The sequence below is a fragment of the Amblyraja radiata genome, chromosome 1 (genome assembly GCF_010909765.2).
Source record: "Amblyraja radiata isolate CabotCenter1 chromosome 1, sAmbRad1.1.pri, whole genome shotgun sequence".
NCBI lineage: Eukaryota > Metazoa > Chordata > Chondrichthyes > Rajiformes > Rajidae > Amblyraja > Amblyraja radiata.
Window position 1 is genome coordinate 169,709,196 of NC_045956.1, and position 16,244 is coordinate 169,725,439.

A 16,244-nucleotide genomic window follows, 5' to 3' on the forward strand; every position below is an offset into this window, starting at 1 on the left:
ACTTCTTTCCATGCTGAATGACTATGACCCTATGATGGATGTTAAACTGTGCCAAAGCTTGAAAGAAGAGCTAAAGATAAATAAAATGTTTGTCTTCATACCTTAAATATTTTTCATTTTCGAACAATGACAGTTCAGAGCTGGTGTTGTGATGTAACCAGCACAGAGGTGAACATCTCTACAGTGTTTAATATAATGTTCACGTGAACAGCCTCTCATCACTGCCGTGTGTTCTGGACTCGTGTACATATTTGACACAAAATTCTTTGCAGATTTTAAAATCATATTTTTAGATGTTTTTTTTCATTATCAGTTTGGCTTACAATTTACACATTTGGACACAATTTGTAAGGAAAGTAGACTTCATTTCTTCTTCTGAATCTGTCGCATCAACATATCAGTCTGATGTTAGAGTGGGGCAAAGTGGGAAGGGGGGGGGTGGGGGTGGGGAAGAGAAAAAACAGAGTTAACAAAACCCCGTACAGCCACGAACACTCAAATCTACTGAGACTCCGAGGATTACCTGTACCCCCCAAGAAAGACGAATGCAACAATTTCACGCCTGCAGTTCTACATAATAGCAATTCTGTTGAAGTTTAGTTTAGAGATACAGCACAGAAAAAGGCCCTTCGGCCCGTCAGGTCTGCGCCGACCAGCGATCCCCGCATATTAACACTATCCTACACCCACTGGGGACAGTTTTTACATTTACCAAGCCAATTAACCTGCAAACCTGTACGTCTTTGGAGTGTGGGAGAAAACCAAAGGCTCACACAGAGAGTTGTGAGTCTGTGGAATTCTCTGCCTAAGAAGGCGGTGGAGGCCGGTTCTCTGGATGCTTTCAAGAGAGAGCTAGATAGGGCTCTTAAAGATAGCGGAGTCAGGGGATATGGGGAGAAGGCAGGAACGGGGTACTGATTGGGATGATCAGCAATGATCACATTGAATGGCGGTGCTGGCTCGAAGGGCCAAATGGCCTACTCCTGCACCTATTGTCTATTGTCTATCTCGGAGAAAACCCACACATGTCATGGGGAGAACGTACAAACTCCTGACAGGCAGCACTCTTAGTCAGGATTGAACCCGGTACTCCAGCGCTGCATTCGCTGTAAGGCAGCAACTCTCCCGCTGAGCACCGTGACTGCCCTCATGACAGTTATGACATGTTGGCTGGAATGAAAGGAATATCACACAAACAGACCCTGGATGGCAGTGTTCAATCACGCAATCTTGCAGCACTGTATAAGGCCTCTCACCTTATTGTGCTCTTTGCAAAATCTATCGAACAATAGAAGTCCCCTCTCTTGCTCCTTGCCTATTGTCCTTCAATTTTGAAAGATACTGTTAAATGTGCTAAAAGTGCTTTTTTTAAACCAGAATATCCTACATCCTAACAACTTGCTGCCCGTAAATAAAATTAATTTTGAATATCATTCAGACAAAAAATGTCAGGAGGTTGTGGGGAGACCTGATGATATTACATAAAATCATGAGAAGCATAGATAGCATGGGTAATCAGAAGCTTTTTTCCTGGGATGGAAAAATCAAGTACTACAGGACACAGCTTTAAGTTGTGAGGGGCAATGTTTACAGGAGATATGCAGGGAAAGGTTTTTACATGGAGGGTTGGTGAGTGCCTGGAGCATGCTGCTGAGGGGCATGGTGGAGGCAGATATGATGGGACATTAGAATGACACTTGGATATGCAGGTAATGGAGGGATATGGATTATGTGCAGACGGATAAGAGTTGGTCCAGCATTATGTTTGGCACTGACATTATCGACCTGTTCTTGTGTTGCATGTGTTATAGAAACAAGGAACTACAGATGCTGGTTTACCAAAAAAGACACAAGGTACTGGTGGAGTAGCTCGACAGGTCAGGCAGCGTCTCTGGAGAACATGGACAGGTGATGCTTGACGTTGGGACCCATCTTCAGATTGATTGTAGTAGGGGGAAGAAACCTGGGGGAAACATACTGTTCTATGTTCTATGTATTTGTTAAAAATAAACAGTGAGAAGCCAAGGTTTATTTTTTTGTGTAGGTTGCTGGTTTACACCGAAGATAGACACAAAATGCTGGAGTAACTCAGTGGGTCAGGCAGCATCTCTGGAGAGAAGGAATAGGTGATGTTTCCTCATGCTTTAAGACCCTGAAAAGACCCTGAAGAAGGGTCTCAACACGAAATGTCACCTATTCCTTTTCTCCAGAGATGATGCCTGACCCACTGAGTTACTCCAGTATTTTGTGTCTATCTTCAGTGTAAACCAGCATCTGCAGTTCCTTGACCAGAACCACAGGCAAAACTCCAAATAAGTCAAAGTCCGACCAGGCTACATCACAACTTCCTGACTCTGATACTCATTGCCCCAACCAATGAAGGCAAGCATTCGACATGCCTTCTATTTGTGTTGCCACCTTCAGGGAGTTGAGGACTTGGACCAAAAGATTCCTCAGTAATTCCTCTGTACTAGGACGGCTCGGCGGCACAGCTGTAGAGTTGCTGCCTTATTGTGCTTGCAGCGCCGTAGACCCGGGTTGGATCCCAACTACGGGCGCTGTCTGTACGGAGTTTGTACGTTCACCCCGTGACCGTGTGGGTTTTCTCCGAGATCTTTGGTTTCCTCTCACACGCCAAAGACGTGCATGTATGTAGGTAAATCGGCTTGGTACAGTGTAAATTGTCCCTAGTGTGTGTAGGATAGTGTTAATGTGCGGGGATTGGTTGGTGCAGACTCGGTAGGTCAAAGGACCTGTGCCCGTGCTGTATCTCTAAACTAAAACTAAACTAATCTTCAATGCTCTTGTGTCTTTCCATTACTTCTAGATTTTTCCCTTACATTCGTCCTCCCAAACTGCAACACCTCACACTTGCTCGGAGTAGACTCCATCTGACATTTCTCCACCCATTATTGAGGCCGAAGATAGATACAAATTGCTGGGGTAACTCAGCGAGTCAGGCAGCATCCCTGGAGAAAAGGAATAGGTGACATTTCGGGTCGAGACCCTTCTTCAGACTGAGAGTCAGGGGAGAGGGATACTTGGGATATGAAGTGGTACAAAGAACAAATGAATGAAAGGAAGGCCAAATAATAGTTTAAATCTGTGTCCTGCACTGTCAATAGAATGTATTCCTCCTGGATTGATCAATGGACTTCCTCATTGCGAGTCCCCTATTAAATTTCCCTTTAGATTTTTGTGCTCCTAACTGGAACTAACCCAACTACTCCAGTCTCATCACATAATGGAAGATCGTTTCTAACCAGGGAGTGTGCGAATGCTGAACAAAGTCCATCGATGGGTTTCTGAGCCTATGTACCAACTTGTGGACATATGTGTGTTGTCGATTGAGATGTGTGAATACGACCAGGGTCCGATATTTTTACCTTTACCACCCTTACCAGCATTGATGTGCAGAAGGATCTTGGGGTCCAAGTCCATAACTCTCTGGAAGTAGTAACATAAGTAGAGAGAGTGGAGAAGAAGGCGTATGGTATGCTTGCCTTCATAGGTTGAGGCATTGCTTATATGAGCAGGAGTCATCTTGCAGCTTTGTAGTACTTTGGTTTGCTGCATTAGGAGTATTAGCAGTTCTGGTCGCCCCATTACATGAAGGATGCAAAGCCTTTGGACAGGGTGCAGAAGAGATTTATGCCCCTGTCCCACTTAGGAAACCTGAACGGAAACCTCTGGAGACTTTGCGCCCCACCCAAGGTTTCCGTGCGGTTCCCGGAGGTTGCAGGTGGTTGCCGGAGGTTGCAGGTACAGGTGCACAACCTTTTATCCGAAATTCCAAATAACGAAAAGTTCCGAATAGCGGACATTTTTTCGGTCCTTGAAGTAAGGGCCTTGAAGACGTTCACCGAGGGCGGCCCGCAGAGGTGACAGCGGAACCTCCGGTCGGTCCTCGAAGAAAGGGGAACTAAATCCCCATTCATAAACGAGAAGGTGAGGGTATATTGCGCGGGAGGGTTAATAATTGACAATCTGCTGCTGCCTGCCCGCTGAGTTAAAAAGTTCCCACGGTAGACTCACGATACACAGTGTATCGTGAGTGTTGCGTGGGAACATTTTAACTCAGCGGGCAGGCAGCAGCAGATTGTCACTCCCTTCAGTTTCACCCCACCTACATCCCTCTGCTTCCCGGCCATGTGTGTGACCCCTTCCCTCCCCTCTCCAGCTTCCCGCTCATTGCAACGGCACGGGGGCTTTGCACTGTCTTCACGTCGGCGATGCCAGCAGGTCAGTGCCAGTCACCGGAGACGTCAGGACCAATGGGACACCGACCCCCAGGCCCACTGCAAGCACGGAGATCCCAGATCAGCAACTCCAGCCCAGCCCCGCTCCAACTCCAGAGGAACACGCTCCCCGTAGGGGCAGAAGCTGATGGTGTGCAAGGTACGTCTTGTTCTTGGGGTGGCGCAGCTCGGGCTGTGGGCAAACTGCCACTTGTCGCCGTAGCGGCCCATCGGGGAGCGGATTCCTCTGGAGTTGGAGGGGGAGGGGGGTATTGTGCTGTTTGATCTCCCCCTGCTATCCCAGGGACAGGGAGACACAGCGGCTTTTGAGAATGGTGGGCAATCACTTCCAAAGTTCTGCCCACACAGTCAGTACACCTCTCCTACACTTGTCTCCCGCACTAAGATCATCTCGCAGAGAATGATCCCAGCCTAACCCTCCCTATTCTCTCCTGTTCTGCAAGAAAAAACTACATTGAAGCCTCAAACACGCGATCGAGTAACTGCCGGGATCGAGGCGCAAACTCGCGACCTTGCGGATATGAGCCGAGCACTCTACCACTGAGCCAGCCGTTAAAATCTACGCTAAAAATCTTCCATTCCGAAAGCCGAAAAACTCCGAATTACGAAAGGTGTCTGGTCCCAAGGCTTTCGGATAAAAGGTTGTGCACCTGTAGTTGAAGCAGGTAGGGAGACTGACAAAAACCTCCGGGAACCGCACGGATACCTTGGGTGGGGCGCAAAGTCTCCAGAGGTTTCCTTTCAGGTTTCCTAAGTGGGACAGGGGCATAACCAGGATGCTGCCTGTATTGCTGGGCGTCAGCTATAGGGAAAGATTGAACAGATTTGTATAGTTTTCTCTGGAGCATCGGAGACTGAGGGGAGACCTGATTGGAGTATATCAAATTATGAGAGTCATAGATAGAAAGTCAGTAGGAATATTTAGTTTAGTGTAGATATACAGCACGGAAACAGGCACCAAGTCAGTGCCGAGCAGCGATCCCCGCACATTAACACTATTCTACACCCATTTGGGACAATTTTTACATTTACCAAGCCAACTAACCTACATACCTGTATGTCGTTGGTGTGTGGGAGGAAACCGAAGATCGTGCAGAAAACCCACACAGGTCACGGGGAGAACGTACAAACTCCGTACAGATAGCACCCATCTCCGGTGCTGCATTCGCTGTCAGGCAGCAACTCTACCGCTGAGCCACCGTGGCTGCCCTAAGTTAACCCGAGGTTTCTCGGGTGGAAATGACAACTACCAGAGGGCATAGATTTAAGGTGAGAAATTTAACAGAGGTGAGAGGCAGGCTTTTCATGTACATAGTGATGGATGCCTGGAATGAACAGCTAGACGTGGTGGTGGAGGCAGGTATAAAAACAGTGTTAGACGTTTAGATATGCCCATGGATATGCAGGGAATTGGGGGATATGGATCACGTGCAGACAGAGGAGATTATTTAACTTGGCATCACGTTGGCCACAGATATCGTGGGCCAAAGGGCCTGTTTCTGCGCTATACAATGTTCTAAATTAATTGGTTATAAATCACTATTTTTTCCACAAGTGGTCTTTACATACCAGGAAACTCCTCATGAAGTCTTTTTGAGCACTTCGCAGGAACACACAGTTCTCTCCTTCGCATAACTTGAGTTCTTCTGGAACCTGAGAAAAAATAACAATGAATGGTGAATTCTATGTGTACCTCCAATATCCCAGATCATTGACTTCATTACCCATAGATACATAGAAACATAGAAACATAGAAAATAGGTGCAGGAGTAGGCTATTCGGCCCTTCGAGCCTGCACCGCCATTCAATATGCGGAGGCTGCGATGCGGAGTCGGAGCAGCACTGTGTGGGAGGGAGAGAGAGGGGGAGGGAGAGTGGGAGGGAGAGGGGGAGGGAGAGTGGGACGGAGAGGGGGAGCGAGAGTGGGAGGGAGAGAGGATGTGAGAGGGGGAAAGGGGGTTAAGAGAGGGGGAGAGAAAGGGAGGGGAGGGGGAGAGAGAGAGAGAGGGGGAGGGGGAGAGAGAGAGGGGAAGGGGGAGAGAGACGGGGAGGGGGAGGTGGAGGGAGAGGGAGGAGGAAGGAGGAGGGGGGAGAGGGAAAGGGAGATTGCTAAATTAAGGTAGGTTTTAGAGCAATTATATTTTCTCCTCCATATGAATAATATCAAACAATTGGAACTGCTTTCTTTTCCTTGATAACAATACTGAAAAATATGAATTCCATAGTTTGCGACTTTAATTTTGCATCATATTTTTAATGTTCACACACTAACACAGTCGAACAGTAACAGGCAATCAAATCAACACACAAAACATTTTCTAAAAAAAGGTTTTATTTACTGCAAAAACTTACAGTATTTTATTTGAAGTGTTTGCATGCTCCTTTATAACATTTTACATAACATTTTACAGTACAACTTGATTATTAAAACAAGGACAGCTTCAATTATTTATTTTTAAAAATGTATACAAGAATGACCCCAATCATCCCATTCCAACCACTCATTACTCTTGACTCAACCAAAATTATTTCTGAAATATTGGTCATAAATTTGGTGCAAAAATACTCCAAAATAAGGCTCAGAATGCACCAGAGAGCATCTAAAACCCCGGCCGCAAGGGCATTTGAGCTTCGCGCTTGTGATATGCGCTGCATGAATATATTTCACATAACATTTTTGTAATCTTGCCATGGCACCCCCCTTTTTGAAAAACTTCGTAAGGGCCTGGTGTATAATATTTTTGACACTGTCATTGGCCTTTCGTATATATGCTGTCACAATGCACTGTAGTCTCCAAACAACACTTCAGTAATTTTCCTTGCCCTCCATTTCAGAATAATAATGTTTTAAGCCGATAACTCGACACTAGCAGTGGCAATAAATAAAAAGCGCAGCTTTCCAGCCCTTACCTCATTGGCCACGCTCGGCTGCACATCGGTGTCAATCTTGTGGACTCTTCCATCTTCCTCTCGTCATGGGGGTGGATTGGGAGGGGCCTCACAAGTGGTATAGCCTAGGGCCTCTCTTCATCTAAATCCGGCCCTGCCCATATCCCTTGATTCCTTTAGCCCTAAGAGCTAAATCTAACTACCTCTTGAAAACATCAAGTGGATTGGCCTTCACTGCCTTCTGTGGCAGAGAATTCCGCAGATTCACAACTCTCTCGGTGAAAGAGTTTTTCCTCATCTCAGTCCCAAATGGCCTACCCCTTATTCTTAAACTGTGACTCCCTGGTTCTGGACTCCAACATTGGGAATTTTTTTCCTGCATCTAGCCTGTCAGAATTTCATGTTTCTATAAGATCTCCTCTCATCCTTCTAAATTCCAGTGGATACAAGCCCAGTCGACCCATTCCTTCATTATATGTCAGTCCCGCCATCCCAGAAATTAACCTGTGAACCTACGCTGCACTCCCTCAATAGCAAGAATGTCCTTCTTCAAATTATGAGAACAAAATCACACACAATATTCCAGGTGCGGTATCACCAGGTCCTACTGCACAACTACAGTATGACCTCCTTGCTCCTAAACTCAAATCCTCTCGCAATGAAGGCTCGCATGCCATTAGCTTTCTTCACTGCCTGCTGTACCTGCAAGTTTACTTTCAGTGACTGATGTACAAGCACACCCAGGTCTCGTTGCACCTCCCGTTTTACTAATCTGTCACCATTTAGATAATAATCTGCCTTCCTGGTTTTGCCACCTCACATTTATCCACATTATACTGCATCTCCCCAACCTATCCAAGTCACCCTGCAGCCTCATAGCATCCCCCACACAGCTCACACTGCCACCCAGCTTTTTGTCATCCGTAAACTTGGAGATGTCACATTTAATTCCCTTGTCTAAATCGTTAATATATTGTAAATAACTGTGGTCCCAGCAACGAGCATTGCGGCATCACACTAGTCACTGCTTGCCATTCTGAAAAGGACCCGTTAATTCCTACTCTTTGCTTCTTGTCTGCCAACCAGTTCTCTATCCATGTCAATACACTGCCCCCAATACCACCTGCACTAATTTTGCACACTTATCTCTTGTGTGGCACCTTGTCAAAGGCTTTTTGAAAGTCCAGATACACCACACTAATCCTCAAAAAATTCCAGATTAGTCAAGCCTGATTTCCCCTTCAGAAATCCATGCCGACTTTGACCGATCCGGTCACTGCTTTCCAAATGCTCTGCTATAACATCTTCAATAATCAACTCAAGCATCTTCCCCACTACTGATGTAAGGTTAACTGGTCTATAAGTCCCTGTTTTCTCCATCCCTCCTTTCTTAAAAATTGGAGTTACATTGGTTACCCTCCAGTCCACATGAACTGATCCAGAGTCATTGGAAAATGATCACCAATGCATCCACGATTTCTAGGGCCACCTTCTTGAGTACTCTGGGATGCAGACCATCAGGCCGTGTGGATTTATCTGTCTTCAGTCCCAACAGTTTATCTGACACCATTTCCTGACTAATGTGGATTTCCCTTCAGATCCTCCCTCCCACTAGATCCCCGGTCCCCTAGTATTTCTGGGATATTGTTTGTGTCTTCCTTAGTGAAGACAGAACCAAAGTACTAATTTAACTGTTCTGCCATTTCCTTGTTTCCCATTATAAATTCACCTGTCTCTGACTGTAGGGGACCATAATTTGTCTTCACTAATCTTTTCCTTTTTACATATCTAATGAAGCTTCTACAGTCATTTTTTATATTTCCCGCAAGCTTTCTTTCATTCTCTTTCCCCCCCCTCGTAATTAACCCCTTTGTCCTCCTCTGTTGAGTTCTAAATTTCTCCCAGTCCTCTGGTTTGCTGCTTCCTCAGGCCAATTTATATGCCTCTTCCTTGGATTTATCACTATCCTTGATTTCCCTCGTTAGCCATGGTTGAGCGGCCTGCCCCGTTTTATATAGCTAATGGCTGCTATGTATCTTAACTTTATCCATCCTCAGTACTCCACACTCTTGTCCAACAGCCGCCTCAGATACGATGATTTCAATGGAGCTGGCTTCTTCTGCTTCCCCATTTCAATACTTCCCATTCTGACCTAGAAGTGAAAGGTTGCTCCACATCAAGCCACCCCTTGATGTAGGAAATATCTGGGTTAACGTTTAATGAGTGTCTGAAGGCACTGGGCCTGTACACGTTGGAGGTTAGATGGATGAGGGGGACCAGCATTGAAACTCGCCGAATAGTGAAAGGCTTGGATATAGTAAATGTGGAGAGGATGTTTCCACTAGTCGGAGAGTTTAGGACCAGAGGCCATAGCCTAGGAACAAAAGGACATACTTTTGGAAAGATGAGGAGGAATTTCTTGAGTCAGAGGGTGGTGAATCTGTGGCTTTGTTGCCACAGAAGGCTGCGGAGGCCAACTCAATGGATATTTTTAAGGCAGAGATTGATAGAATCTTGATTATTTCAGGTGTCATGGGGTTATAGGATAAAGGCAGGAGAATGGGGTTGAGAGGAAAATATAGTTTTGTTAGTTTAGTTATAGTTTAGTTTAGAAATAGGCGTTTCAGCCCACCGAGACCACACCGACCAGCGATCCCTGCACACTAGCACTCTCCTGCACACACCAGGGATACATTTGCATTTACACCAACCCAATTAACCTCCAAACCTGTACGCCTTCGGAGTGTGGGAGCAAACTAAAGTTCTTAGAGAAAACCCATGCGGTTATGGGGAGGACGTGCAAACTCTGCACAGACAGCACGTGTAGTGAGGATGGAACCCGGGTCTCTGGCGCTGTAAGGCAGTAGCTCTACGCTGCACCACCGTACCGCCCAATTGATGGGTCGCATGGCCTAATAATTCTACTCCTATAACTAACAAACAAGAACTGATGAAATGCTGGAAATTATAAGCAAAATTACTGGTTTGTCATATGCATAACACAAGCATACATACGGGGGAAGCATGATGGGAAAAGAGGCCAACATAGTGAAGGTAACTTACAAGGTCATGACAGTCAGGAAAGGCAATTGTAAGATTTAGGGGCATGTTCTGACTACAAGCCATTGCCAGCTGAAGTAAAAATAAACACAGGAAGTTGTAAACCACTCTAAGGGCAATAAAATAAATCATGAGATAAGAAGGGTTCTTTATTACACCCATTTGTCAGTCAAAATAGGAGGATGGCTTTTTAATTAAATAAGAGGAAACAGTTGTGAGTTACTCAGAGAAAGTAAACAAGGATGAATGACCATAAAGAAACATTGATAAATGATGAATTATTTCTAAAATGTAAAATCCGTAAGTTACCATTGAAGGACAGACTGTAAGAGTCTGTGGGTGCTGTGACTCATTAAAAACTGGTAGCGTTCTCTCAGAGTGTTTCACAATGCATCCTGTTAAGGCCTTGAATTAAATGAACTTGTTCCAGAAACTCACCACTGCTCGACAAGATTTCTTTTGTGTGCTGCCCATCCAGGTGAAACACACAACTACCTCCAGCACTCCGTCATCAACTCATTCCCATATGAGGTTATTTTTCCTACCTCCAGATCCCCCCCCCTCTTTTCAGTCTGAAGAAAGGTTCCGACCCAAAGCGCCACCTATTATTTTTCACCAGAGATGCTGCCTGATCCGCTGAGTTACTCCACCACTTTGTGTCTATCTTCGGTGTAAACCAGCATCTGCACATGCCTCTTGCACTCCCACATCAGGTCACACCCGCATCAGGTTAACACCAAATACTTTCTACCACTTGCATTCTTCATGGTGTTTGAGCCTACTTTCTGGGCAAAAGTGGCGATCAGGGCCAGACTGGGGTTGTAGGCTATTTGTACATCTAGTTAATCAGGCCTAGTGAAATTCAACATTTAGATTTTTCACATGTTATTGTTGATATCTATATCCTATATAATTAATAAGCTTCAAGCAACAATGTTGTAAGTGACAATATACTAGCAATAGAACAAATAGGGTTTTAAAACTTGACATGTTTTTATTTTATTTCACTGTTAGAGAGGAGACTGAATGGTTTTCTAGAATTGAAACCTCCCACAGGATTACTGATACACTGCCGTGACTTATACACTGAGTTTATGGTAGTTGGCAACAATACTCATAACTTCAGTCTTAAGCTCTTAAGCATCCAGCTCACTGGGAATTATTATCTCCATGTTCCTTCCAAGCCTTCCACCATCCTGTCTTCTGTCTTGTACATACATCAGCATCTCTGCTGGATAAATAAATCCTGGAACTTCTACCATCAGGAGCAGCGTGGGAGCATTTTCACTGCAGGGTCTCCATGGGTCACGACAATGACTTCCCACGGGAAGGTAGTCAGGCAACATTTCCAGCATCACCACTGATGCCTGTATAGATTATCACTCTGCTGTGGGCGCTGTGGTAGAGTTGCTGCCTAAAGGGCCTGTCCCACGAGCATGCGACTCCATGCGGCAAGCGCGACCTAAAGGGCCTGTCCCTCGAGCATGTGACTCCATGCGGCAAGCGCGACCTAACGTGGTCGCTTGAGCTGTACGGCCTCGCGGGGCCGATCCCACTTCGATCCGCGGAGCCGTATGGAGTTGTGTGGAGCTGGTCCCGACATCGCGCGGGGCTCCGAAAAACTGACCGTGTTCAAAAATTTTGCGCGGCAATGGCCTGCCGGCCCGCAGCCACCTCGACGCCGTACGCACTGCCTCGACGGGCTACGCAGCGTCTTGACACCGTACACAGCGTCTTGATGCTGCGCACGCCCTTCGAACTTTGCTCAAACTTCACGTCACTCACTCGACCTCCGCGCAGCCCCTGCTTCCGGTTTGGTCGCGCTTGCCGCATGCAGGTCGCATGCTCGTGGGACGGCCCTTTATAGCGCCAAAGACCCGGGTTCGATCCTGTCTACGGGTGCTCATCTGTACGGAGTTTGTACATCCTCCCTGTGACCTGGATGGGTTTTCTCCGGATGATCTCCTTTCCTCCCACACTCCGAACACTTGCTGGTTTGTAGGTGAATTGGCTTCTGTAAATTGCCTTTAGTGGGTAGGATGCAAAACTGAGTTAGCAGTGACCGAGTGTGGGTGATCATTGGTGGACGTGGACTCTGTGTTTCCATGCCGTACTTCTGAACTAGAGCTAAACTATTGTGTCCTGGAAAAGCTGTCAATCAATCCAACTCTCCTGGGAATGAACTCCTTTAAAAAAATTACTTGCAACTGCAACTAGGATAAATCAATTTTTTAATTACTGTTTCAATACGTTCGCTATACTGGAAACATAGTTTTTTTTTGCATTAAAGTCCTCTTAAGAATGTTAATTGTTTGATAATTTTTATAAATTGGCAACATGGTGGCACAGCGGTAGAGTTGCTGCCTTACAACGCCAAGACCTGGGTTCGATCCGGATTACAGGTGATTGTCTATAGGGAGTTTATACGTTCTTCCTGCGACCTGCGTAGGTTTCATCCGGGATCTCTGGTTTCCTCCCACATTACAAAGACGCACTGGTTTGTAGGTTAATTGGCTTGGTTAAAAATTGTAAATTGTGTGTAGGATGGTCTTAGTGTGCGGGGATCGCTGGTGGGCGCAGATTCGGTGGGTCGAAGGGACTGTTTCTGCGCTGCATTTCTAAAGTAAATGAGTTGCAGACCTGTTGGAGTTGCAGTATGTTTAGTATTGCATAATGTGAACAAAATGAAAGATATTTTAAACTCACCAATGGAGACTGAGGCACATCCAGTTCCCTTTTGCCCCCTGGATACCAACCATGTGACCAGTGTTGCGCTCTCGAAAACTGAGGGTTAGCAATCAGCAGGAGAAACACCAGTGAGCAAAGACTTTTTTGGAAGGCCATTATATGGCTAGTGATGAGACCTCAACTCCTAACGGCTCTGGAAAAGAGGCAAAGAAAGTCCATGAAACTGAAAAGTGAGACATAGAATACGTCTGACTGTGATGGTGAGACAAAGGGGCCACATGCAAAGTGAATACATAGGAAGCAACTGCAGATGCTGCTTTATACCGATGGTAGACACAAAGTGCTGGAGCAATCAGCGGGTCAGGCAGCATCTCCAGAGAAAAGGAACGGGTGACGTTTCAGGTCAGGACCCTTCTTCAGACTGGACGGTCTGAAGAAGGGTCACGACCCGAATCATCCCCCATCCCTTTTCTCCAGAAATGCTGCCTGACCCACTGAGGTGCTTCAGCACTTTGTGTCTACAGGCAAAGTGAAAACAGACATGCTTGTTTACATCACAATAATGATATGACCTTTGGATACCTGTGCTAGAAACCCAACTCGGTTCTAAAGGCAATGCTGTATTTTTCCAGTTTAATTATTGCATGTTTAATTATTACATAATATTATCTTTGAATGTGTTTTGGTTCCCAAGTGCAGGGGGATATAAGCAGACGAATCTCTCTCTGAGGATAAACCTTGCAACCTATAACCATGTATCGAATACTTTGGAACATTCTTCTGTTGCATAAGGATTATCTATCTATATACTAAAAGTTTCATCTTGTGTGCGTGCATGTGTGTGTGTATGTTTTGTATCTTCCTCAAAATGCTATGTGCCAGCGCTTAAATGTTTACATATTCTAACTCACATTTTCCCCCTCCACGCCGTACTCAGGTTCATTTAAGATTACATCCTATATTTCACAAGTTATTCGCAATTAAAGATTTTTTTTAAAGCCAAAAACCACTTCTCACAGAGAGCCTTTTTCCAGCAACTTCCAGTGATGATGTCACAATGCCATCTCACAGACATCCAATCACAATGGATCTCATTTAGAAATGACATCACAATGGGATGTTGCCAACGGTAACCACAGCTTCTCACAGAGCCTTTTTCCAGCAGCTTCTAGTGATGATGTCACAATGCACCAATGCACAGAGGGCACCAATCACGATGGGCTCTCAAGCTGCTGAGTGCCACAATGACATCCCAATGGGATGTTGCCAACGGTAACTGCAGCTTCTCACAGAGAGCCTTTTTCCAGGAGCTTCCAGTGATGATGCTATATGTCATAGTTATTTGTTGATTAAAGCTTTGAAAATGCCAACTTTAACAAGATTTTTACTGTTAAAAACCTTCCTGCCAGCTTCCACTTCGATACAAAGTTGAAATACAGGAACACTCTGAACTTTTCACCGCAATGGGATATCACAGCAAGTGAATCTACAGGAGGGGGAGGGCAAATTGGTATTGCAATTGGAACTGCTGCGGCAGGCAGGGAAAGCAAATTGGAATTTTTTTAAAGTCCACTGCTGAGGGAGGCAAGGGAGTGCTGGAATCTTACGTTTGGGAATGGGTTCAGTTGTGGAACCACGCCTCCCATGGGAGCTACGGGTTAGTGGTGCAATATTGCGTTGGGCAACGGGATCCGTTGGGGGACCAGGGCTGGTGAGACCAAATCTGGAGTATGGTGTACAATTTTGGTCGCCCAATTATAGGAAGGATGTCAACAAAATAGAGAGAGTACAGAGGAGATTTACTAGAATGCTGCCTGGGTTTCAACAACTAAGTTACAAAGAAAAGTTGAATAAGTTAGGTCTTTATTCTCTGGAGCGCAGAAGGTTAAGGGGGGACTTGATAGAGGTCTTTAAAATGATGAGAGGAATAGACAGAGTTGATGTGGATCAGCTTTTCCCTTTGAGAATAGGGAAGATTCAAACAAGAGGACATGACTTCAGAATTAAGGGACAGAAGTTTAGGGGTAACATGAGGGGGAACTTCTTTACTCAGAGAGTGATAACGCTGTGGAATGAGCTTCCAGTGGAAGTGGTGGAGGCAGGTTCGTTGGTATAATTTAAAAATAAATTGGATAGGCATATGGATGAGAAGGGAATGGAGGGTTATGGTATGAGTGCAGGCAGGTGGGACTAAGGGAAAAAAGATGTTCGGCACGGACTTGTAGGGCCGAGATGGCCTGTTTCCGTGCTGTAATTGTTATATGGTTATATGGTTATAGGGCTCACCGTGTGACAGGGACCCAAAGGGTCCCACTTGGTCTAGTATATTTTATAAACTACTCTTTTCTTAGAGCAGGGAATACTATCTGTTTTAGTTTCTGTTCACTCTGAGTTGATAAGTCCTATCCTGCTGTCCGTTTGAGTTTACGTTTGAGTTTAGTTTATTGTCATGTGTACTGAGGGACAGTGAAAAGCTTTTGTTGTGCCCTATCCCGCCAGGGGAAAGACAATACACAATTGAGCCAATCTCACTGTACAGATAAATGACAAAGGGAATAACATGCATTTAGTGTAAGATAATATCCAGTATTTTGTTTGTTAACTTTTGTTACTTTGTCGGTGCCAGAAATGTGGTGACAGGCGAACTGCCTAGGTGAGGTCTGTTATATGATTTTACCGGGTTTTTTGTGCAAAACAAAGCTTTTCACTGTACCTAGGTACATGTGGCGATAAAGTATCAATGAAGTGAATCATTGAATCATTGATTGAACCAAAATAGTCCACAGATGTTCAATTAGGTAGATAGTAGTTCAGGACTGCTCTCTAGTTGTTGGTGGAATAGTTCAGTTGCCTGATAACAGCTGGGAAAGAAACTGTTCTTGAATCTGGAGGTGTGCATTTTCACACTTCAATACTTCTTTTCGTTGTCTCTGTACTGTACACTGCACAATGACAATAAAGTTGAATCTGAATCTTCTTGCCCATGGAAGAGGGGAGAAGAGGGAGTGGCTGGGGTGCGATCAAGTGACCTTGTCAAGCTTTTTTGCATAATTCATCGTGCTGTATTCCACTTCCCTAATATTGTATCCAAGCTGAGTTACTCACTGGGAATAGATTAGATGACGTGCATGACTCCGTGGTGTCACTCTTGACCTCTGCAGTAGGTTGGGTTCGAGGCTCACTGGAGGGAACTGAGCGCTAAAAGGCTGGCACAGTGGCGCAGCGGTAGAGTTAGAGCACCAGAGACCAAGGTTCGATCCTGCCCACGGGTGCTGTCTGGACAGAGTTTGTACATTCTCCCGTGACCTGTGTGGGTTTCCTCCGGGTGCTCCGGTTTCCTCCAAAGAC

General features: G+C 45.4%; 1 protein-coding gene across 1 annotated transcript; it reads right to left on the reverse strand.

Moving 5' to 3' along the window:
- Nucleotides 1-5,798: 5,798 nt before the first annotated feature.
- On the reverse strand, nt 5,799-13,052 carry LOC116985372 (progonadoliberin-2). Its single transcript, XM_033040187.1, has 2 exons — nt 12,915-13,052; nt 5,799-5,912 (listed from the first exon to the last, which is right to left on the reverse strand). The coding sequence occupies exons 1-2, from the start codon at nt 13,050-13,052 to the stop codon at nt 5,799-5,801; spliced, it is 252 nt and encodes an 83-aa protein (XP_032896078.1).
- Between the last annotated feature and the right edge of the window lie 3,192 nt (nt 13,053-16,244).